At 36.1% G+C, this 25,963-nt stretch overlaps 1 protein-coding gene across 1 annotated transcript in view; it reads right to left on the reverse strand.

Annotated features, from left to right (window-relative positions):
- The window catches only part of LOC150087760 (carnitine O-acetyltransferase-like), a 75,158-nt gene extending 51,132 nt beyond the window's left edge, over window positions 1-24,026 (reverse strand). The window contains exons 1-4 of the mRNA XM_090369190.1: window positions 23,881-24,026; window positions 8,636-8,848; window positions 1,621-1,707; window positions 1,377-1,495 (exon numbers count right to left, since the gene is read on the reverse strand). Coding sequence (XP_090225316.1) covers window positions 1,377-1,495; window positions 1,621-1,707; window positions 8,636-8,848; window positions 23,881-23,907 — 446 coding nt within the window. The 5' untranslated portion in view covers window positions 23,908-24,026. The remainder of the gene's footprint in view (window positions 1-1,376; window positions 1,496-1,620; window positions 1,708-8,635; window positions 8,849-23,880) is intronic.
- Between the last annotated feature and the right edge of the window lie 1,937 nt (window positions 24,027-25,963).

The following is a 25,963-nucleotide window of genomic DNA, read 5'->3' on the forward strand; positions in this document are numbered from 1 at the left end:
TGTTCTACAGGACTTATGTCAAGTCAATAGCTATTTTCATATGCTTACAAATCTTTTATTTCTTTACAAAATTATTAAGATTTTCTTATGCGTTTCCATTTTTCCCCCCATTTCATTTGAATAATGACTCCAATCCTAAGTGTACAACAGAAGGCTAAAAGTGTAGCCTGTTATGAAGTTGATACGCTTGCTCATAGTGCAATGTGTGATGGAAAGTTGAAAATAGAGGTAAGATAATGGCATTTCAGACATGAAAAACAAAGAAGGTACTCCACAGGTACCAAACCCACAAAGGAAAATTAGTCCAGTGATCCTTCTAAAAACATATTTGTTCCATCATGCCTGCAACTTATCAAAACATATTTAGAAGTCTTCTTTAGTGAATGCTTTTAAGTGGTCTGTTGTGTTTGATTTCATTTCTTTAATAACTCATTATTTTTCTTTCACATCCTGTTTTCATTTTGAGAATGGCCAATAGTAACATGGTGCCAAATCAGACTAATAAGGTATGTATGGCACAAGAGGAGCATTTTTGCTGGTCAAAAATTGTTGTATGGCAAGTGATGTATATCACTGTGAATTGTTTTTGTGAGGGAGTCAACCATTTCACCACTTTTCATATAACTTATGGCAGATTGCATTGCTCAACCATTTTAAAAATCTGGTAGCACTATCCTCTCAGGATAGTGCTGCAGAAAAATGAAATCAGCATGGCCTTCACATATGATTTTGAGTGCTGTGCTGTTTTTGGCCTTGGCCTCTCACTGAGAGATTTGAATCTTAGTTTCTGGATCATATAACATAGTTTAGCTAATCAGAGAACTACCCAGCTAACTGAAGAGGTTCAGCATCAGTTAGCTGTGACATTTTTAACACTTGGGCATATTATCATGAACACACAGTTTTCATTATGTTGGGTCAGACCAAATTATCAATTCACTGTTATTACATAAGCCTAAGCTAGATGATGCAAAAATTTTAATTAAACTGATTAATGAATATAATTTACACATAATGGAAATACTCCCCATAACCAAATTGAAATTAGAAGACATATCAAAAGCCACCTTCTCCACAAAAATAGACATTTTTTGTTATGAGAGAGAGAGAAATCAAATCAGCTAGTGACATTATATAACAAACCTAATGTTGCAAAAAATTAATTTTATTCAATGATAAATGTTTATATTAATATTCTTCAATATAATCCTCTACAAACATATCTGTTCCATCGTGCCTGCAATTTTAGCAAACATTTTAATATTTTTTTTTAGTCATCAACAAAAAAAAAGGAAGACTGACAAGAAATGGAATAATCAAAACAATCTAATTTGTATTTATTGGCATATTTTCCCAAAATGGCTCTGCACACTTACTTAAGTTGTTCTTCTTGTGAGTGAAATTCCTGAAGAGGGAAAACGAGTCCTGGACTGGAATAGACCACAACTGGCATACGATATTCCAAATAAGCTGTATGTAGCCACCACTCTTCTAACTATGAAAAAAATATTACTGCTCAAGACACATAAATAATAGACATAAAAGATTGAAATTATCATTTTAAATTACAAATATTTCAAATAATTAGATTTATATTTTCAAATAACTTTACTATCTTACCCAATTTTTTGTCCGTTTTGCTTTCTCAACAAGCATTTCGTGTAGCTTTTCACCAATACTTCCAGGGTTACCAAACTCTCGGACAATCTGCAACACATAAACATATGCTGAGAGAAATCATAATTAATTACAATCAAAATTACATCACATGTGGGGGAGGGGGTCACAAAAATCCCTCAAAAACTGAAATTAAATTTTTTAAAAAATTTGCAGTTAGAGGCCATGTACTCATTTCCCTCTAACTGCAAACTGCATTAAAAATAAGGGTGTTGTTAGAAGGAATAATAAAAATGATTTAGAACACATTAATTAGAACACTGATAGCCAAACAGCAAAATTTACAAACTAATTTGAAATAAATTTAGACTAATGTCCTCTTGACAGCATCAAAACCAAATATCACTGATAATGATATTAAGAACCAGCCACATGTAGCCAACATTTTAAGCAATAATAAAGCAGATCAGCCACTGATCTCTATCTCATCAGAAGCCAAAGCAAACATGATCACAAAATCACTGTGATCACTGTTAAACTTTATTCTTTTAAGTTAATTATTCTTTATTTTCAATTATGTAAACACTGGTGGTAGTAGCAAACCAAGATACAAAACACTGCCTATTCCATCAATATCCTTCACTCTTATTTAACTTTAATTTTTGTTAGCAGTCTGGCATTGCATTGTGAATGCTCTTAGCTGTTGTTTTAATTTTAACTGCATGAGTCCACCATTATTCAAATATATTGAATTGGTGTGCGGATTAGTTTATCTGTCAAATGAAATGATGTACCTATTTGTAAAACAGCTGAAATACAGAAATTATAAAACCATTGTTAACTTGTGGGCCTGCAATGAGATGGATCAGTGATCAACATGTTTTAATTTTTTTTTTTTTTTTTTAAATATTGATCATGTTGTGGATTTTTCGTAACATTAGTAATGATTTTTCATGACATTCAGCTTCAGTACTGTCAAGGAGTGCCATTCTAAATTTATTTCTAATTAGCTTGTAAATTTACCATACTGATCTTCCAATTAATGTACTCTTTATTTTTAGATGCTTATTCCTTCTACAACCTTATTATTCATATCTTGTTTCACTTAGCCATTCTGATAACTTGTTTGTAAATTATATGCAATGTTTTGGTTTGAAATAGTGTGTATGTGTGTGTGTGTGTGAGAACAGCTTACAAGGTAGATGGTGTAACATTATGCAAAACAAACTGGAAGTTGAAAAACAGAAAAATATTTGGAATCGTAACAGAATATCTCCAAAATTAAAAAAAAAAAAAAAAAAAAATATATATATATATATATATATATATATATATATATACAATTAAACGTGTGTATATATATATATATATTTTATTTGGTTAAGTTCGTTTTCACTCTACTGGTTTGCCATGCTACTGGCAAATATTCTATTTTAATTTAGCTTATTACAAGCAACATGTAGTGGATTGTGCTTTTCTGCTGCCACTGATGTTAGCTTTCCTACTATTTTTCTTATTTATTTTTAATATATATTTTTATTAATTTCTGTTTATTTTAATTTTTGGATTAATTGGATTATATTTACATGGAGGTAGTGTGACGATCTGCTAATGCTGCGTTCGTACCGCCATCTATAGCCTAATTTGTTTCTATATATTTTCAGTTCAACTATTGTTTTGTCAGTGGTGTGGTTTCGCCATGCGAGTACTAGGCTTTCTGTTGTATTATTTTTTGCTGCATAAGGACCACCGCTATGCAAATCTATTGCATCGGCGGTCCGATCATATCATTCCATCGTTGCATTGATTTGTTTAGCGTTCGAAATGCAGTGATTCCCTGACTATTATTGGCCTTGTGGTCCTCTGTCGAGATGGGGCATAATGGTCAGTCTATATTTTATTTCATTTTATTAATTGGTCATGTAATGTTGTTAGTCTACGTTTCCACTTTAGTGAGATTTCACATAATTCGGAAACAGGTGCCTTCGGGGGGGGGGGGGGGGGCACTAAATTTCTTTTAATTGGCTTAATTTTCTAAATTATTTTAGGAACGTTGCTTCAACACTACCCTTTTCTTCTTTATTCCTCCCTATATATATTTTTTTTTTCTGTTATTGTTACATTATTTTATTTGAACTCTACTGGTTTGCCATGCTACGGGCAAATATTCTATTTTAATTTAGCTTATTATAAGCAACATGTAGTGGATTGTGCTTTTCTGCTGCCACTGATGTTAGCTTTCCTACTATTTTTCTTATTTATTTTTAATATATATTTTTATTAATTTCTGTTTATTTTAATTTTTGGATTAATTGGATTATATATATATATATATATTGTATAGAGATTGAAATGCATATATATTGTATAGAGATTGAAATGCATATATATTGTATAGAGATTGAAATGCATATATATTGTATAGAGATTGAAATGCATATATATTGTATAGCGATTGAAATGCAGCGATTCCATGACCATTATTGGCCTCGTGGTCCTCTGTCGATATGGGGCATAATGGTCAGTCTATTATTTTGATATTTTGTTTTTCTCGTAGTAGTGCTTTTAACCCCTTTTTGGTGATATTACCCGTTTTTCGGAACTGGTACTTTACGAGGGGGGTACCGCTAAATTATAATATAATTGGCATTATTTTAAATTTTATATCGGTTTTATTAATTGGATTTAAAGTGCTAAATTATATAGGGGACATTTGGCTACTGTTTATGCCTTATTACCTTTACTCCCCCCCCACCCCGTTGGTTTATTTTATTTTACGTTATTTTTATGTTAATTTTCGCTCTACAGTTTTTGCCATCTGGCTTATGTTTTATTTTGAATTATCAGGTATATACAAAGGGTACTAGGAAAGTTTTGCAATATGACGCAACAATGAATCACAGGAAGCTGCTTGTTGCTGCATGTTGAGACATGTTCATACGTGCATAGTAGCCGCCGCGCCAAGTCAATGGGCTCAGTTATTCATTAGTAGTTAGAGTGTAAATTGCTTGCGATGGCATCGTGGTCACGAAATGAGATAAGGACAGTTTTGCGGTATAATTTAGTGCGTGGTTTAACCATAGACCAGTGCTTAGAAGAAATGACTCTTGCACTAGATGATGATTGTCCACATCGTACAACGATATTCAGGTGGTATAGAGAATTCCAAAGGGGAAATTTCACTCTGGAGGATTATGAGAGGCCGGGAAGGCCACGAACGTCAGTTACGGAGGAAAACGTTACTGCTGTGAGGAAAATGCTTGACAAAAACAGGCGAGTGACCTACCAACAGATAGAGGATACTTTGGGCCTAAATGCACCAGCAATTCGTTCGATTCTGCAAGATCATTTCCACGTGAAGAAACTTTGTTCTCTCTGGGTGCCGCATCAACTGACTGAAGAGCAGATGACACGACGTGTGACTTGGTGCCGGGAGATGTTAAAAAAGTTTGATAAGGGACAATCTCGGTATTTGAACAACATCGTGACAGGTGACGAGACTTGGCTGTACTATTACGATCTGCCGACCAAGGCTCAAAACAAAGTTTGGGTCTTTGATGATGACGACACACCCGTAATTGTCAGAAAATCCCGATCTGTAAAGAAGAAAATGATAGCTGTATTTTTCAAATCGAGTGGAATTGTGGAACGTGTCGTTTTGGACACGCAGAAGACAGTCACAGCTAAGTGGTATACTGAACAATGCCTGCCTAAAGTCATTGGATCTATGAAGAACCTGCGGCCAAAGTCAAGAATGGACACCTGGTACCTCCATCACGATAATGCTCCAGCTCACCGCGCCAAAGCCTGCACCGAATATTTGACCAAGACAGGACTGAAACTTCTCGAGCACCCTCCCTACAGTCCAGACCTTGCTCCCTGCGACTTTGCACTCTTCCCACATGTGAAAATGAAGCTAAAAGGGAGGCGGTTTTCCAGTGATGAGGACCTTCTACGGGCTTGGGACAACGAGTGTGCTTTACTCCCTAGTGAAACTTGGCAGAACTGGTTTAAAGATTGGTTTCGGAGGATGGAGAGGTGTATTGAATGTAGAGGAAATTACTTTGAAAAAATTAAATAAACAAAGCTGTATTGCAAAACTTTCCTAGTACCCTTTGTATATATATATATATATCAGAAAAGACACTAATAGATACAGTAATACTTCCTTGCATTGTATCTAATAGATACAGTGCAAGGAAGCTACTTTTGCTGCACTGTCAAAAAAAAAAAAAAGTAGATAAGAATGATACAGAATATATTTGTATCATTTAACAAAATAAGAAACAATTTTTTAATCTTGACAAGATTACTATATTTTTTTTTTAGAATTTTGCTCCCAACAAAACACTTACTGCTAAAGAAGAGTTCTATAAAGACAGAAAATAAATCATGAATCACTAACTTGTTATGCTGCAGTGCAGAAAGCAGTATAAAATAATTTGCCCATTTGTGATTCCAAAAGAGAAATTTATCATGCCAAGATATTTTAAAGTATAAAATAATTAAACATTTTTTTGTAATTATGCAGCCAACAGAAATGCTTATTTTATGGTCAAAAGTCTTGGTTATTAAGAATGGATAGTTTCAGAAGACGTGGGAATATTTTGATGATTCCAGATCACTGCATGGAACATTCTGTTGAGATACTTCAGCTGAAGAACACAAGGCTGTTATTTTTATCTCAAAATAACATCAGTTTTATGTAGCTTACTAGATCAAGGCATTATTTATAACCTCAAAAGGTATAGTGCCCACTCCATATCTCCTTCTATAATGAGATACTTGATTTGCATTACAGAAGGATAGGACAATTTGTATTAGTAATGGGCATATGAATGATGCCCATTCATATGATGCAACGAAGCCTAAGGCTTATGCTGCACCAGCCAAAAAAAAAAAAGGTAACATAATAATAATAATAATAATAAAATTAAATAAAATAAACAATTAATAAATAATGAATGAAAAGGAAATAGATAACCTATGCATTTCCCTCCTCCCATAATAACTAACCAGCTGACCCTTGATTTTCCCCAAACTGTCAGCCTCAACCACCCATGTGGGTAACTTATTCTAGTAATTTATAACTCGCTGCATAAAATAAAACTTCCTGCAATCCAGTCTAAACATCTCCTCCCGTAACTTGAATTTATGGCTCCTAGTTCTAGAATCATTTATAACCATGCAAATTTCGTACTCATTCATTTTACTTTGCCTCTCAGAGCCTTAAAACACATCAAACAAGTCTCCTATATTCAAAGTTTTTCCTCATATGGATGCCATTTTTCTGATCTCACCAAGCAAGTTACCGTCTTTGGACCCTTTCAAGAAGCTCAATGTCTTTTTTTTAGGTGTGGTCTCCACACTTGAACACAGTATTCCAAGTATGGTCTAACAATAGCCTTATATAATGGGATCATGATGTTCTTATCTCTACCAGAAAATGTTCGATAAATCATCAATAGGACACCAAGGACCGTATTGTAACTCCCAAGTCTCTTTCTTCCACTACTGACTTTTGTGAAACTGACCAAGTGTATAAGTTATTTTGGGGTTGCTGTTCCCCAGGTGTAAGACCTTACATTTTGCTGAATTAAAGCATGGCTGCCACTTTTCTGACCATCACCGAAGTCTATCTAGGTCACTCTGAAGAATCTCTGCTTGGCAGCGATCATTAGCATTAGTATAGGCATATGATGCAAGAAAGCAAGCTTAAGAAAGCAAAAAAAACCCTTCCCAATTCACCTAAATTTGTCCAGTTCTTCCTTGAATTTATTTAAGCTATCAACTTCCACAATGACTGATGGAAGTTGTTCCGGCAATCAACCACCTGCTGGCTAAAGGCAAATTTCCACATATCTATTCTACAACTGTCTTTCCTCAACTTGAATTTATGCCCCTTCAGATGCGCAATTTGAGCAAGCGATAGAATCCCATGTTTTTTAGATTTCAGCAAAGCATTTGACTCAGTCCCACATGAGCAGGTATTTTATAAGCTGGAACAGGTTGGAATCACAGGGAAAATCCTTAGATGGATAGCAGAATGGCTTCAGGGCAGAGGGTTGTGAATCAATCAATGTTGATCATTAACTACTCTACTGATCTTTACATCATCTGCAAATTTAGACATCACATCTTCTATCCCTTCATCGATGTTTAAGAAAATTAAAAACAACAGTGGTTCCAATACTAATCCTTGGAGAACCCCACTTCTTTCATTATCCCAATCTGAAGAATAACCATTTATCACAACCCTTTGCCTCCTGCCTTGAAGTCATCCTGCTATCCATCTAAGGATTTTTCCTGTGATTCCAACCTGTTCCAGCTTATAAAGTGCACCTCACAATTCCCCTTCATGCAGTGCTGTCTGAGAGACTACTGAATATGCCACACCCATCCATCGACATAGTGTAGTTGGAAAATGTAATTCATTAGACAAAGCAACCCAGTCATCCACTGTCCAATGACTCTTCTCCCATGCCCACTGCAGGCACATCTGCTTATGACCAACTGGTGTACCTTGAAAGGCTGTCAGCTGGGATAGCCCAACTGTGCTACTCTCAGACACAGAATCACGTTGAAATGGGCTGTTATCCATATATTGTTTTGTATCATCATTGTTCCACTGGAACAACAAGTTAGATCCTCCTCTCATTCTTCTGGTCAACAACATGTGGCTGACCTGTATGAAACCACTTGCTTGTGGATCTTCCACAGTTGGTCCACTCCTCATACACATGAAATAGGGCTGCACAGGATTCACTGAATGAAGGTAATTGTGTCTGAAATACCATCCACTGCTAATATGGATCCAACAATCATCATCTTGAAACTTGGTTAGGTCATTTCTCTGTCTCATTCTATATGTGGAACACTAGTCTATTGAATGCTTTAGTTCCTGTCCTTACATAATCATTGTTAGGGGTATGTAATGCTATCTCAGTGTACTATTTATAAATAAATCTATATATAAAATAATTTTTTAAACAATTTCAACAGCAATACTGTTAACTACCTTTTCTGTCTGGTGATATTCCTCTTCAGTTAGCAATGGTCTTACAGACAAAAGATATCGTTCTAGTGAGCGATTAAGTGGTGGTACTGGAAGATGAGGAAGAAAATCTTGGTTCGCCATCATGTGAGAGGCTGTACTTGGACCAGAAGAAGAAACAGCTGTTGAAGCAAGACAACTGCGGCATTTCTGCGCCAAAGTTTTAACTTCCTGAAGCTGAAGTTTATAATGAAAGTCAAAGTTACACAGTTATGTTAAAATAATAATAAACATTTAAGCATTTTATTTAAACCAGAAAAATAATAAAATTTTTATAAACTGTTATGAAAGATTCTTATAGCAGCTTCTGATATATGTGAAGGGCATATTAAACATGCAGGTTATTGATAGGAAGAAAAATATTTCTGTGCATAAAAGTTTATTGCAAAAATCAAGGTAACTGCTCTACAGAGTTTATGCATAATTTCAATAAAATTTTAGAATTTAGGAATAGCTACATAGCATTTACATAAGTAAAGAACTCTTTGCTGTTTTTCTTTGCATCCTTTGCCAAAGATTTCTCGTAATCTGCCTTTGCCTGCCTAACCTCCTTTGTGACTTCGTTACAGACCAGCTTATATGTATCATAGGCTTGTTTGTCACCTGTTAATTTATATGTATCCCATGCATTTTTCTTCTCTGCCACGTCTAATTAGTTCATCGGACATCCATTTAGGCCTAAATCTTGAACAATATTTCTTAGTTGGTATGAAAAGCCTAGTAGCTTCAAAGATTAATTCTTTGAATGCTTACCATTTTGAATTTGCTGTTGGTAACATCATCAGTTGGTCCCACAGTATAGAATTTAAATACTGTCTCAGACCACCATAGTCACCTTTATGAAAGCATAAACCCTTCCCTTTACCCCTGATGGTAGTTATCTCTTTGAGTAAATTCCACTTCAGCACACTGTGATCACTGCCACTTAGTGGTTCCTTTATTTGCAGAATGTTAATGCATGAAGAATCACTACTGATAATCATATCAAGAGTATTACTCCCTCTAGTTGCCTCTTGAACATGCTGCTGCTGTAGAAAATAATCATGCAATAAATCCACAAAAGCCTTGCTAGTGTGTGAGTGACCAACCCACAAATTCCAGTCAATATCTGGGAAATTAAAATCCCCCATTATAAGACTCTCTGATTTACTCATTATACTCATCAGATTCATTAGACCTAGAATACACACCTACTCATTTTTCCTTTCCCAGTGCTTATGTCATACTAAACAGACTCAACATTGCATTGTCCACCAACATTGATTGGATGCATTTCCTTAAATTTATGTGTTTCTTAACTAACAGCATAACTCCTCTTCCCTTCCTATCCCTTCTGTGCACATTGTACTCCCCAAATTCACATTCTGCACTGCTTATGCCTGTGTGACACCACGTCTCTGATATCCCAACAATATCTGCTTTTGATGTCTTGACTAGCATTTCAAGCTCATCAAATTTATTAACTATACTCCTGGCATTGGTGTACCTGCAAGTATACATGCACCTGTTTCTACTCTTAATTACCCTAACACAGCCCATGTATTTTCTTGTTCCACTATGACTCCCAGTAGTCCTGGAAATCCTCATTGCCTTGCTTTCCAGGCTGCTGCTCAATTGCATTTCAATAGAAGCAATGCAAGAATCACTTTCACCTCTGCCAGTGGCTACTGTTAATCTATTAGTCCGTGTATCCCCCCCACCCCAAAAGCTAGCAGTTTTCTGACTGACCTAACTCTGCCTCGATAGCATCTGTCTTGGCATAATCACAGATACTGGTTCTTCTGCATCAAAAAATTGGGTTTTCTTATTTCACTCTTGGTGTTTCTCTCCTTTAAACAGTACAAATTTCACATTCACCTTACTATGTAATATTTCTCCCACATCTGGAGTGATCTTCAAAAACCTCTCCCAAGCTAGACTCTATTTAAAAGAGAGAGAAGTGAAGTTAATTAATGACCCATCTCTTACAAAGTTTCTCCACTCTCTGTCTAACAGTTTAAGCTGCATGCCTCTTCTACGGATACTTCTGTGGGCACTGTTCTGTTTAACTGGAATCTATGATACCACTCTCTTCCATTCCAAACATGTGCCTGTTTGAGGCACGTGTTTGGAATGGTTCCAACTTTATCATTACAATATACAGAAATTCAAGCCTAATGTACCAACAAGTATCTTCTTGTCTTCTCTTTTTATGATATGTGCAGTGTTAGCATATTCTATCTGTTGTTTTCATAAGTGTGGAATCAAAAACTTTGTGTTATTATATCTTCCAAAAAAATTCCTCACATTCTAAAGAATCAGTCTTAAAATCATATTACAGAATTGCAATCAGCAAGTTTTGATTACTGAGCATGCGGGTGGAAATTAATAGCATTTTTTTTTTTTAGCATTAGTAGAGGCATTTGATGCAAGAAAGCAAGCTTATGCAGCATCAGCCAAAAAAAAAAAAAAAAAAAAAAAGTAACATAAATAAATAAAAATAACCACTTCCACTTCACCCCTCTGTTCGTTCGAAATACCTGTCCAGCTGAGCCTTAAACTTATTTAGGCTATCAACTTCCACGACAAGGGATGGAAGTCTGTTCCACCCACCAACCACCCGCTGGCTAAAGGCAAATTTCCGCACATCTATCCTACATCTGTCTTTCCTCAATTTGAATTTATGCCCTCTCAGGTGATTTTTCTGAGCTAGAGGAAGAATCCCATCAGCATTGAGCATGCTCAAACCACTCAAGGCTTTGTACACCTCTATCAGATCACCCCGCTGGTGCCTAGTTTCCAGACACTGTAATTTGCAAAACTTAAGCCTTTCTTCGTAAGAGAACCCCTTTGTCCCATTCACCAATCTAGTTGCCCTTCTCTGTACTCGTTCCAGCAGCTCTACATCCTTCCTGAAATGAGGCCTCCAGGCCTGTATACAGTACTCTAGGTGTGGCCTGACCATTGCCTTATACAAGGGAATAATCACCTCCTTATCCCTGCTAGAAAAATTCCTATATATCATTGACAATACACCATGAGCTACTCTTGCAGCTCGTCTGCACTGCTCAGAGAACTTCATATCTGCCTGCACCACCACCCCCAGGTCCCTTTCATTCTCTACCACTGTCAGTGTAGTACCACAGAGTTGATACGTTGCTCTGGGGTTGCTGTTTCCCATATGTAGTACTTTACATTTGTCAATGTTAAACTTCATTTGCCACCTCGAAGCCCATCTGCTCAACCTTTCCAAATCCTGTTGCAGCAGCATAGTGTCAGTAGTGTCCTTGACAACCCTGCCAACCTTCGTATCGTCTGCAAACTTGGACATTAAGCCTGATATACCATCATCAATATCATTTATAAATACAGAAAACAATAAAGGCCCCAATACTGAACCCTGAGGGACTCCACTAATAACATTAGTCCACGATGAGCAGTGTCCATTGATTACCACTCTCTGTCTTCTCCCCCTCAACCACCCCTTTATCCATAGCAGCAACTTGCCTCCAATGCCACACTGCTCCAATTTGTGCAGCAGTCTTCCATGTGCAACAGTATCAAAAGCCTTTCTAAGATCCAAGTATATAATATCAAAGTTATTCCCTGCATCCAGTTCTTTTGTGACTGCATCATAGTATCCAATCAAATTGGTCAGGCAAGACTTCCCCTTAACAAAACCATGCTGTGTCCTAGCTATAACTGAAGTCTTGTCTAGATGATCCTGCAGTGCTTCTTTCACCAGTGCCTCCATTAATTTTCCGGGAACAGAAGTTAAACTCACAGGTCTATAATTACTTGTGTCAGCCTTTGATCCCCCTTTGTGAATTGGGGTCACATTTGCACATCTCCAGTCAATGGGTACCTCCCCTGAGTCCAAGGAAGCTCTCATAATTATGGCTAAGGGTTTGCTTACCTCCTTTGCTGCCTCCTTTAATATAACTGGATAGATCCCATCCACCCCAGGTGCCTTTCTTGTGTTTATCTTCAACAATTTCTCCTCCACTTTGCTCTCAGTTATTACAAGATTCTCTAGCTTACTGCTAGAGTTGAATACACCTCTGGCATTCCCCTCGCTGAATAACTCCTCATGTGTGAATGTCGATGCAAAATATTCATTTAGTTTGTTAGCTACCCGAGCAGGGTCATCAACAGTTGACCCGTTGAATAGTCCTATAAATAAAGCAGTCAACATTTTAAAGCCATCTGACAAAGAATTTCTTATACTGCCTGTGAGAGTTGCATAATCTGGATTTGCTGAACTATTTTTTTGCGATAGTTTATGGGCTCACAGAAGTTGAAATAAATTCTAATAAATTGCTGCTTTTAGGCCAATTTTCACAGCACAATTAAGTGCATATACCAATTTCAAGAAACTTTCTTTCATGTGAGTTGTAATTAGTTCTATTTTTTGTCACAAATGTTACTGTAAGATTTCTAAAGGAATCTTATATTAACATTTGTTTCATCCATGGAGACACAACAGATTTCCCAAGAGAAGTTGAACAGCACTGATAAATTTCTATAATATATTTACTGTTGTGACATGATCCAAAAAAGTGCTATTTATATAATGTGTTCATGCCCCCTGTTCAATGATACCCAGAAGCAAATGATTAGCTCAATCTGCAATTTTTGGACCGCTTTGGAAATTTGGTGAAAACCTGTGCACTGTGTCACTCAAAGAATATTTAAGATCCATATTTTGGACCACTTTGTGGATAGAAAGCACAAAGTCTTTAAATTTCTGTAAACTGTCATTTAATAGTTAATTAAAAGTGTGTGGTGATTTATAATACAATACTTTTATTTCACCTAATGAAAATCTGGATGCAACAGAAGTAATGAAAATGTCAAATTAAAAATTATGTTTAAATCAATGCATGAATTAAGTAGCATATCTTCTGACAATTAATTGTATAATCCAGATAATTTCAGCTTTTGTAACACTGACATTAGGAAAGGATTTTATATCCAGTTTTACTTTCTCTTATTTCAGGTGTTGAACTTTTTTTTTTGTCAGTATTGCAGAAACAGTTTTTTGATCTGAAGAAGTTGAAGTAAATTGCATTCCTTGAAATGCTACATACACTTCATATGCTATTTAATTTGATCTGTATATGCACAATTAACAGTTTTCATCTGAGGGCTACATTCAAAAATGATTGTTACATTTCTTTTGGCAACTAAAAAATAATGATACAGCCATATACTGCAAGGAAGCCATAGGCTTTTGCTGCACTGGCCAAAAAAATAAAAATAAATAAGAAAATAAATTATGCACTTCCCTCCTCATGCATGTAACTATCCAGTTGACCTTGGAATTTCTTCAAACTGCCACCTCAACTACATGCAGAGGCAACTTGTTCCAGTAGTCAACTCACTGGCTAAAAGAAAACTTCTTACAATCTAGTAAAACATTTTTCCCTGTAACCTGAAGTTTCTAAACCTTTTTTCCCTGTAATTTGAATTTATGGCCACTCATTCTTGAATTCTTTATAACAGTAAAAATTCCACCTTCATTCATTTTACTAACCCCTCTAAGAGCTAGCAAACCTCAATCAGGTCCTCTCTAAGGTGCCTGATTGCTAAGCTCTGGAGTCTACATAATCAGTCTCTTCATGCGGTTGCCCATTTGCAACTAAAAAATAATAACTCTCATGGTGAGATTGCTCACCATGAGTTGCCCATCTTTGAACCCTTTCAAGAAGCTCAATATCTTTTTTTTGATGAGGTCTCCAAACTTGGACACAATATTCCATATGCAATACATTCCATACACAATGTTCAATATATTACTTCAGTACTTTTATTGCTCTGTAACCGAAATCTTATACAGTGGGATTATGACCTCCCTATCTGTACAGGTTAGTGTTCAATATATTACTGATAGGACACCACGGGCTTTCCTGGCCACCTGTTTTACACTGCTCAGAAAATTTCACATCTGCCCATATCATAACTTCCAGATCTCTCTCTTCTTCTACAGTTTTTAATTCAACACCAAGTGTATAATTTATTTTGTGGTTCCTATTCCCCAACTCTGCATTTTGCTGTATAAAAACATAGCTGCTATTTCTGACCATTCTTGCAGCCTGTTAAAGTCACCCAAAGAAGCACTGCTTATCACTGATCATTAATGACGCTCCCAATCTTTACATCATCTGCAAATTTTGACATCATGCCTTCCATCCTTTTGTCAGTGTCATTTAGGAAAATCAGAAAAAGTGGTCCAAGAATTGAACTTTGTGGTACCCACTTCTGACATTACACCAATCCGAAGAATATTCATCAACCACAACCCTCTGCCTTCTGCTCTGCAGCCACCCAGCAATCCATCTCAAGAATCTTTCCAGTAATCTCAACATGTTCCTACTTATACAATAACCTCTCATGAAGGACTGAGTCAAATGCTAAAATCCAAATAAACTATGCCGAAAATGTGTCCCTACATCCAGCTCATGAATACTTGTCAAAATAGCTTACTAGATTAGTTAAACATTATTTTCCCTTAACAAAACCATGTTGTGTATCTCTCAGAATGTCTTTTCTTTCTAAATGTCCCTTCAATTCAGGGAAATTTAGATCTTAATCGTAGCTTCTAAGACTTTTCCTACCAATGAAGTCAGACAGTTACCGACTACTCTGCTAGAACCACTTTTATGTATTAGGGATATATTAGCACTTCTCCAATCTAAAGAAATCTCTCCTGAGTCCAACTATACCCTCATAATTAACCTCACTGGTTCAGTACACCCACTGGTGGTCTCCCACAAAATTAGTGGGTATGTGCCATTGACTCAAGGAGTCTTACTTGCCTTTATGCTCAAAAGTATTTCTAATAAGAAGCCATCAGTAATTTCGAAATCACTAATTTCACATGGCATGAAGGGTCTTTCATGAAGGTAAAGGCCAATGCAAAGTATTTATTCAAATCATCAGCAACATCAGCTGCGTTGTCTAAGACTTTCCCATACTAGTACACAAGGGTCTTATCCAATTCATTTTCTTCTTCTTCTTTGTATTTAAATACATGAAAAATTCCTTATCCCCATTCTTTGCTCTCTTAGCCAGTTCTTTCTCATACTTAGTCTACACCTCCCTAAATTTATTTGTGGTACTGTTACAGATCAACTTGTAGCTGTTGTAGGCTTCAGTACTTTTATTGCTCTGTAACTGTCCCATAACTTTCTCTTTTTCTGCTCTATTAGCCTGGCCAGCTCTGTATTCCCCCATTTCAGCATCCTCCTTGTGCAATATTTTCTTAATGGTATACATGCATTCACGGCTTTCCTGTGATTTTTGTTTTAAAATATTCCATAACTCAAATGTATTCACCCTCCCTCCTCAATCCACCCAATTAATAATGCCATATAGTGCTCTAAATTGTCAGTCTCCTATTCTGAAATTAAAACCTATGCCCTTACCTTTAATTACTGTAACATCTTTCTTCATCTTCCAATTAACAATAGTGTGATCACTACCTACCAATGGTTCCTATTATATATTATTATAATATTAAATTGCACTTTATTTATCAATTATTCATAAAAACTGAATGGAAAAGATAACTAAACAGCTTCAGCAAAACAAAAAGCACTAAATCACCCTTTTCAACTATATTGCTGCAATAAGCAAAAAATTAAACTTCAAACATTTTCCATGATTTTTATGAAAATTTTCAAAAATTTTCTGACTTTTCCTGACAAACTTTCAATTTCCTGACTTTTCAGAAAATTTTCTTGATTTTACATAATGTGGACATCCTGAAAAATTGATAAATATACAGTGGGGGCCCCAACATCCAATGGTAATTCATTCCACAAAACTCATTCTATGTTGAAAATATTGTAATATGAAACCACCAGTACATTGATTTCTTGTAATTCGTTCCCCAACAACACATAAAATAGGTATTTCTACATATTATACTTTATTTTTACATTAAAAATGGGTGTATTATAAAGATTATTTAATAAATATGATAAAACAACTTAAAATAAAAAACAAACATTAAATTAGCATTTACCTTAGACTTGAAGTGCAGAGCTGATGAAATCAATGGTGGCGTAGGACGATATCAAGTGTAAGGTGTCTTTTGCTGCTACTGGCAAAGAAACTGTCCAAAGTGGACTGTTTTTGACGACTTTTTTGTAGCTTCCTGAAGTAAAAAATGACTTCATCTTCCATTTTGCTCATCATGAGTTCAGTATTTTCACTGTCATGGTGTTTTTTTTACCACTTCTCATACACACTCCCAACAAGAAATGACAGTCTTCAACTCTTCAGCTGACACTTTTTTGGGTATCGTTTTCTTTCTCTTCCTCTCCAGTGTCACTTGCCGTAATTTTCTCCAACTTTTGTAGCTCTGTTGTTAGTTCATGCCCATGAGCATCAATAAGGTCCTCCACATCCTCTTTGCCAACCAACAGACCCAGTAATTTACCAAGAATGACAATATCATTTGTCAAAGCACCATCAATTTCAAATCCATCAACTTTATGGATAATTAAAGGCCAGATGTTTTTTCCAGGATGAATGAAATGATGTTTCTGCACCTGGAATGGAATGATGTTTCTGCACCTGGCAGAAACATCATTCCAAGAACTTATAATCAGCCTCACACAGTCCAGCATGTTGAACTTTGACCTCCAAACATCTTTGAGGGTGACAGCATTTTCACCAGGGGGCATTGCAAAGCAACTTGCAAACATTTGTGTGGTGTAGATTTCCTTGAAGTTTGCAATATCACTTGCTAGTCCATTGGTTGAAGAAGAGGAGTGGTATTGGGTGGCAAAAATTTGACTTGAACAAAGTCAAATTGTGCCTCAAGAGATTGAACAAGGTTGGGATCGTGGCCTGGTGCATTATCAAGCAGGAGCAGTGCCTTCACAGGAAGCTTATTTTTCTCAAGGTAACTCTTCACTGAAGGACAGAAAACTTCATGCTCCCATTCACTGAAGACATATCCTATAACCCAGGCTTTCTTGCTATTGCACAAACACTCCCAGCATGCCTTTGTCAACCTTTTGTTGTTTAAATACTATGGGGGATGTCAGAGTGATACACAAGCAAAGGCTTTGGCTTAAAATCTCAAGCGGCATTGACACTCAACAGGAGAGAGAGCCTATCTTTCATAGGCTTATGCCCAGAAACTAGCCTCATCCTTAGTGATGTACATTCTCCTGGGCATTTGCTTCTAGAAGAGGCTGGTTTCGTTAATGTTAAAAACCTGCTGGGGAAGATAACTCTGCTGATCAACAAACTCTTGGAATTAAATTTTAAAGGTCTCAGCTTTTTTTTTTTTTTTTTTTTTTTTAATCAGCACTGGATGCCTCCCCATGCCTTTCAACATGTTTGATATTTGCCCTCTTCTTGAAGTGCTCGAACCAGCCTCTGCTAGCTTTAAAGTCTTGAAAGTGCACAGCACTGCCTGGTTGATGGAGCTTTAAGTTTCAGATCATCATAGATTTGAAACAATCGTACAAGTGATGTTCCGCACGCCATGCATCAAACAATAACAAAACACTAAATGGTTGAGAATAATCACACAAGTGATATTGCATGTGGTATGTGTCTGAAAATTTCCACCCATGTATTGTTACAGCTATATTGGAAGGCCATCGGCACTTGCAATATTGTTGGTCCTTAAAATAAAAGATTGCAAGAAAGATATATTGGTTCCTGAGAATATCAGATGTCGATATCATCGTAATTTGAGGCCCCACTGTACTCAGCATTATAGCAGAAGGATAACCAGCACACTTACCTTGGGTTTATATAGCTGGTCAACTGATATTGTCCATGATTACAAAAATATTTTTAAATACATGTAAGGATTTTGATAAAAGGAAAGATTGTTAAAATTTTCATCTGTATCAGGGCTGCCACAACCCTGATTACATTAGTCAGGAAACAAAAAATAAAACAAGTCACTTATACCTGTCATACATGCATGTGCAATCAAGTTTTAAATTTACCGTAGTATTAATATCTATATTTTGCTTACCTTATGACCACTAAAATGAAATTAAAAGATTAAAGCTCTCCATTTTATTTGGTCACCTTTATTTCTGCATCTATAGTTATATATTTATTCTTTCAACATTTCAAATTACTGTATTTTAGTACTGTCATCACAAACATGTTCAGCTCACTGCAGTGGCTTTCTCCACTATAATTTTTCACTGTACTTACATTTTGTTCTATGGTCCTTTTGTAAAAGCTGACAATATTAATGCTGCCTCTATATTTTGAAATATCTTCACAATTTTGATTTTAAGTCAAATAATGAAAATCCAGCAAAACAGAATATTATATTAAAATAAAAAAAAAAAAACACTTTCAGAATAAAAGTCAACTGGCACGATTCCAGTCTCTAGTATTACATCAAACCTAATTGATTGGCAAGAAAGGTAGTGCTTTTATCGTTTTTGTGTGGCCTTGGCCTGATAATTCCCCCCCACAACCAGGTTTCATGTTATATAAAGTCACATTTAATAACAGTGGGGGTTTCCTCCTCCTTGTAGCTCATATGGAAAATTTCTGCTCACATGAATTCATTCATGTGTACAAAGAAACATTTTATTTAAAAATAACTAAAATTTCACCATATCATTTGTTCTTACATATCATTTCATTCTTCAAAAATTATTTTTGCAGTTTCTTAGCACAAGACTTAGCTATAACTATTATTTTACAAAATTCAAGCAACAGATTATCAAAAAAAAAAAAAAAAAAAAATCTCACTCGGAAACTAAGTTGCAAACTAGTGTTCTTACAGATATTTTTAATAGAGTAATTTAAAATGACTTTTTATTTTTTTTCCTGACTTTTGCATTGGCATACATGCAATTTATTATTTTGCAATTAAACTTACAAATTTTTTTAAAATCTGGTTTGCCAATTTTATAATAGCCATCATGCTATTTTTTCTACATGGTAGTCCAAATATCTGTATATTAGCATTAGTAGAAGCATATGATGCAAGGAAGCAAGCTTATATGGCATCAGTCAAAAAAAAAAAAACCTTCCCATTTTTGAATTTATTTAAGCTGTCAACTATGCATAGCATTACCAAAGGCTATACTAAATTAGTACAATTTCTGTTATCAATGCTAATAGTACATTCACTAATAGTTACCTTCCATCTATTTTAGCTACCTTATAATCTGATAAGAGATAATCTTATAATCTATAAGTAAAATGGAAGACTAAATTCAGAGAAACTACAGTTATACTTTAAATTAATTACAAATAAAAAAAAATTGATATGTTATTTGTAATTAAAGTTTTAAAAATATATTTAATTACATTAATTTTAAACTTTTACATTTTTTTATTCAAAAACAGAAAAAGTACAAAAAACCGGGAAGAATATTTGTTTTCTTTTCACATAATCATAAAAATCCTCATCCCTGACTCCTTCCTATGCTAACTGTCCATCTTTCATTAAAAAAACAAAAACAAATAGAGATCATAACATCATCTCTCTCCTTCTGTGGCATATATCATCCTGAGGTGTAGGTGTGCAACTGCAACAGAGTCTGAACTCAGTGGAAACCAAATGAAAAAAAAAAAAAAAGAATTTTGAGAGTTAACAAAAACATGTTGTTAATATAGTTGGAGAAGGATGTTACGGGGTGATTTTCCATGGAATATAGATTTCTGTAATGATCACTCTTATATCACATGACTATTAAGATAGTTTATTGGGACCTGAGTTCAGGGTGGGGGCCCCCAAAGGAAAAGAGAAAACCGATTGGTTTGATGTTGATGTTGCACAAAAATGCACTCGCTCACTCAATAAAAATCAGCAGATTTACATGGTATAAAAACGGTCAATTTGAAAATACAGCCACTAACATAAGGGTTGTAATGTAAGTCTGATTTTAAGTAAGTCAGAATTTCCCCCATGCTTGTGCAGCACTCACAACTGTGCTCACTAAATTGATTGCATCAAAAATGAAATGTTAGACGAACATGTGAATAGATTAATTTATTGTATTTATTCCATTTTTTATCTCATGAACAGGAAAAATTACAAAAGCGTGCAATTTAAAAAATTTCAAAATTATAAAATTACAAAAAAGAGAGGAGACGGGCATAACATCTGCAAGTTTTACCTCTCGAGCATCGTTGCCAGAATCGACAACTTCAGCTGATAAGTACGCCGCTGCGGAGGTTGAAGGCTGTGGAGATTTAAAAGGGGTCGGACGCTCAACCTTACAAAAGAACATATTAATGGATGACTGGACGGTGGCTTTGTTTTCTTTTCATCATGGATTTCTCTGTAGCAAGCAAGTACATCATTCACCCCTCTGTTAACTTTTAAGAATTGTTTGTTGCCAGGATCCAACTTCTCCAATCTCGCCACTGCCGATGCAATATCATGAAATTCGATTGCTATGTCTCTGGTGATGAAGCGTCTTGGCTCCTCATTTTGTTCATATTCAGCTTTGTCAGCATTTTCTTCTTTCACTATCGCTGCCTGCAAGTCAATAAGTTCTTCGTGGACACTACTCTACATGGACTAATGTTATTAGTGGAGTCCCCAGGGTTCTGTGTTGGGTCCATTGTTGTTTTGTCTATTTATCAATGATATTGCTGAAGATATATCAAGCTTAATGTCAAAGTTTGCAGATGATACAAAAGTTGGCAGGGTTGTTAATAACGTAATGACAGTAGGCTGGTGCAACAGGATCTAGAAAAGTTGGGCAGATGGGCTGAGAAGTGGCAACTGAAGTTTAACATTGACAAATGCAAAGCACTGCATATGGGTAGCAGTAACCCCAGAGAAAAGTACTAACTGGGTAGTGGAGAACGAAAGAGACCTGGGGGTAATTGTGCAGTCAGATATGAAGTTTTCTGAGCAGTGCAGACAGACTGCCAGAGTAGGTCATGGGGTATTGTAAATGATATATAGAAATTTTGAAGGCAGGGATAAGGAGGAGGTGATTTATCCCCTTGTATAAGGCTATGGTCAGACCACACCTTGAGAACCGCATACAGATCTGGAAGCCTCATTTTAGGAAGGATGTAGAGTTGCTAGAACGAGTACAGAGAAGGGCAACAAGACTGGTGAGGGGAACAAAGGAATGCTCTTATGAAGAAAAACCTTAAATTCTGCAAATTGCAGCTTCTGAAGACTAGGCACTTGCGAGGCAATCTGACTGAGGTGTATAAGGTCTTGAATGGATTGAGCAGGCTCAATGCTGATGGGATTCTTCCTCTCGCTCAGATTACAAACCTGTGGGGGGCATAGGTTCAAACTGACGAAAGTCAGTTGTAGAATAGATGTGCAGAAATTTGCATTTAGCCAGCAGGTAGTTGATTGCTGGAACAAACTTCCATCTGTTGTTGTGGAAGTTGATAGTTTAAATGAAATCAAGGAGAACTAGACAAACTTAGAAAGAATGGATCAGTGAAATGAGAAGGATTTTTTTTCCTTTTTTTTGGCCGATGCTGTATAAGCTTGCTTTCTTAATCAATATGCCTCTGCTAGTGCTAATGCTAATTTCTGTAGATTGAAATTTTCAAGAAATACATATGAAAGGCTGTTCCAGAAAAACAAACTTGATAAATGAGTAAGAAAAGTTGATTCCGTGAAGTTAGTGGAAAGCTGAATAGCTAATGGATGCTGACTGCTTGTGGTATGTATTCTGACTGGTTTAGTAAAAAATGGAGGACTCATTGATGCCACTTCAGAAAAATAGTGATCAGAGAGATATCTGTAGAAAAATACATGCAGCAGAAACAGAATGTCTATGAAACAGAGAGTGAAGAGGCTTTTTAAGAAATGGGTCATTAATTAATCACATTCTCTCTTTTTGAATTGGGTAAGAAGCTTGAAAGAGGTTTGGAGGTGGCAGCACCGCTGATGTGAGAGTAATACTCTTATGGTAGGGTGGATTTGTGATACATACTGAGTGAATACATGTTTTGGAGAAAAGTAATATTGAGAACAAAGAAGAAACCTAGTTTTTTCATGCAGAGAAACAATAATTCAAGGTAATCCCTAATAGAGATAGGTGAGGTGACCTTATCCAGAAATCTGGGTATCATAGAAAATGATACTCAGATTTTTAGAAAGGGTCAGGCCACCTAACTATGATGTGAGAAATAAAATGGAACTGGACTACAGGATAGAAGTTAACTAAGTTTTTTTGAATTTTGGTTACCTTCTCTTTAATTGGCTTTTCAATCCGGCATATAATTTTGCTTAATTCATTATAACAGATAGGATTTTCATTTTCTTTCTCACGCCTACAATATTTCCATTTTCTGATATTCTTCTTCTATTAGTTATGACGTTTTGTGTAATTTATGCATCCGTCTTTGCATTTCTCAACAGAACTATTAATTCCACCTCGCATATATATATATATATATATATTCACCAAAAGTACATCTCCCTTCTATAAGAACAGAAATTTATCAAAACACCCTCATAACAAGATATGATGTTGAAAAAGATGTATGTACAGATGATGATATTTCATCAGACTATATTTCGGAATTGGGTTGAATGATGGCACAAAAATATTTTATTCAGTGTAATGAGATGCATATTGATATAACTGAGGGCCGTAATAAATACCTGTAAAATCTAAACCGTATACATATCTGAGAAAGTATCTAGACCAACAGGCATTTACTTTTCGTAAATTCTTGTTTCATTAAGTAATAAATAAATAAATATGCGACATTCCGTTTGCACCATGGTGTGCAGGTAAACAGAACTGAATTTTGAGTAACTGAAGCAATTCGCTCTGCAGAGTCAAAATCTCTATTTCTTGTTGGGAATAATTGCTGATGCTGAACTTCGTAGTACTTTCTGTAACAAGAAACGTGTTAGTAGTATTGTAATTATTCCTAACAAGAAATGTTTCTGATGAAGGAAAGCATCTTTGAAAACATGATTTATTTTATTTTACTTTTTTTTTTTTTTTATCTTCCATTGTGCGCTGCGCGAAAGTTCACAAGTCACTGATTCCCAAATTTAAAAACTTACAAAAAACAATTTTAAAGTAATGTTATATAAATTTTGTCAGGTAAAAATGAACACACTTTCAACCCTGACCACTGCATGAACTTCACTGGCAAGAACAACAATCCCATCAACTTGACCTTGAATTCCACCTCCTGTCGCTATTCAAGAAATAAGTTCATCATTTAACAAATACTGTATATAAAATCCTTCCTTACTGAATAAGTACAAGGATCCTTACCAGTCTTTTGGAAGTATAAGAAAACATTGCGAAGTCCTTTTATACTTAATCCTCAAGCAGACATGAAATTTCAACAGACTCATATGATTTCGACATGGTCCCACTGATTCCAAAAGTCGTTTTTGTTGTTGTTTTTCTTTTCTGCAACACGTCAAGTGCCGGCGACATAATCACTTCGATATATTTTGCAATCATCAGGAACAGTAAACCTTGAAAATAATAATAATAATAACAACAATTATTATTATTTTAAAAATAATATTACAGTCAAAGTTCTAAAACCTATGAGACCAGACCGATGCCAGATCTTAGAATTTTCAGGATTTCGAGTGGTGCTGTATTTTATTCTTGTGAAGAAAAATAAAATATAATATAATACAAACATATTAAATAAAATAAAAACAGCATAGTAAAGTACTGATTAGTGGAATAGCATCAGTTTAATTTGTAACCATCTACCAAAGTAGTTAAATTGGCATCGTTTTAATTACTTATATTATCCCAGGGACTCAAATCGCTGTCGATTTCAGTCCCTCGGTAAGTTTGGGTTTGGCACACCCAGGATCCTGAGCTGGATATCATCATCCTTCTCTTTCTTGGTTATTCCCTTCTGCTTCTCTTTCTCTCTCTCTCTCTCACGGTAACTCGGGATTTTTTTTTTTTTTTTTTGGCTGGTGCAGCATAAGCCTCAGGCTTCTTGCACCATATAGCTAATAATAATAATAATAATAATATAGTTGGTCGAAGACAGGAAGTGCTTCCTGCGCAACTTCACTATTGACCACCCAGAAAGGAAGATAACGCCAACCCATGAAGTGGAGCATTGAAATGAAAAGTACAGCATGCGAGCATACTATGAAATAACCAGGCTAGAGACCGATATGAAAATGTACAGGTCGCGACTACATACCAAGTAGTTGGAACGATACCCAGATATTCACTTCACCGAACAGCGATTAGCGGACCAAAGAAGGACCATTGTCACGAAGAACCTAATAGCTCCTGCCATCTTGGAAAAAATCAAGCAGGATGTCAGCGATCAACTAAAAAGCACAAAGAATATGGTCAATATGGAACCAGAGGAGGAAGAGCAAGAAGAAATACAACCCAGAGTAGCTGAAGTTGAAAGAGACGAAGTCATGATATCCAAAATAGACGACGAGTGGAAGAAGGCGCTAACAGAATTCGAAGGAATGGATCCCACAAGAACCCGCGTGATACCTAAGTAGAGGCGAAATAAAATCCTAAGGATAGTAACACACCATCTCAATCGGCAAATAACGCCACATTACCTTGACAACAATGGTCCAAGGCTGGAGGCTATCCACATAGCCGTATACTGTGCTGCCATAGCAGCTACTAGGATTAATGGAAAAGAAACGAGAGACCAGCAGCAGAAGAATCGAAAACAGAAGGAACCGCCAGCTTGGGAAAGCAGACTTCAGCAGAAGATAGAAGAATTAAGAGTAAAGATGGGTCAATTGACCCAGTACCGACAGGGCAATAGAAGTAAGAAATTGATTGGAAAGGTGAAGAGCATCCTCAAGAGAGAGAGAGTGTCCACAGCAAACACGAGGCCAGAAATCAGAGAACAGGATAATAGTTGGACACACTGAAGCAGAACCTCCTCGCACTCAGCAAGAGGCTACACTGATACAAAGAGAGCTACAGAGGAAAATAAAGAACCCAATTTTTGATGAGGACCAAAGAGCTTTCTGCAGGAAACTGGGTGAAGGAGAGAACGCAGGAAACGGACCACCCGAGAAGAAGATAGTCGAAGAGTTCTGGGGAAATATCTGGAGCACTGAAGTAAGACATAACAGCAGAGCACCCTGGATAGAAGTAGAACGGAAGAAAACGAAGGATATACAAGAGATGAGAGAGTGGGAGATTCGAAAAGAAGAAGAAAAACAGTCGATCAGGAACACCCAAAACTGGCGAACCCCGGGAATTGATAACATCCACAACTACTGGTACAAGAAGCTCACCTGCACACACAAGCACCTAGCAGACCAGTTTACTGAAATGATAAGGCACCGAGAGTAGAGGGCGAGTCAAGCCTGCCATGACTTTGTGTTTGCGT

This window comes from Mastigoproctus giganteus, chromosome 3, assembly GCF_048544385.1.
Source record: "Mastigoproctus giganteus isolate SK-2022 chromosome 3, ASM4854438v1, whole genome shotgun sequence".
Lineage (NCBI taxonomy): Eukaryota > Metazoa > Arthropoda > Arachnida > Uropygi > Thelyphonidae > Mastigoproctus > Mastigoproctus giganteus.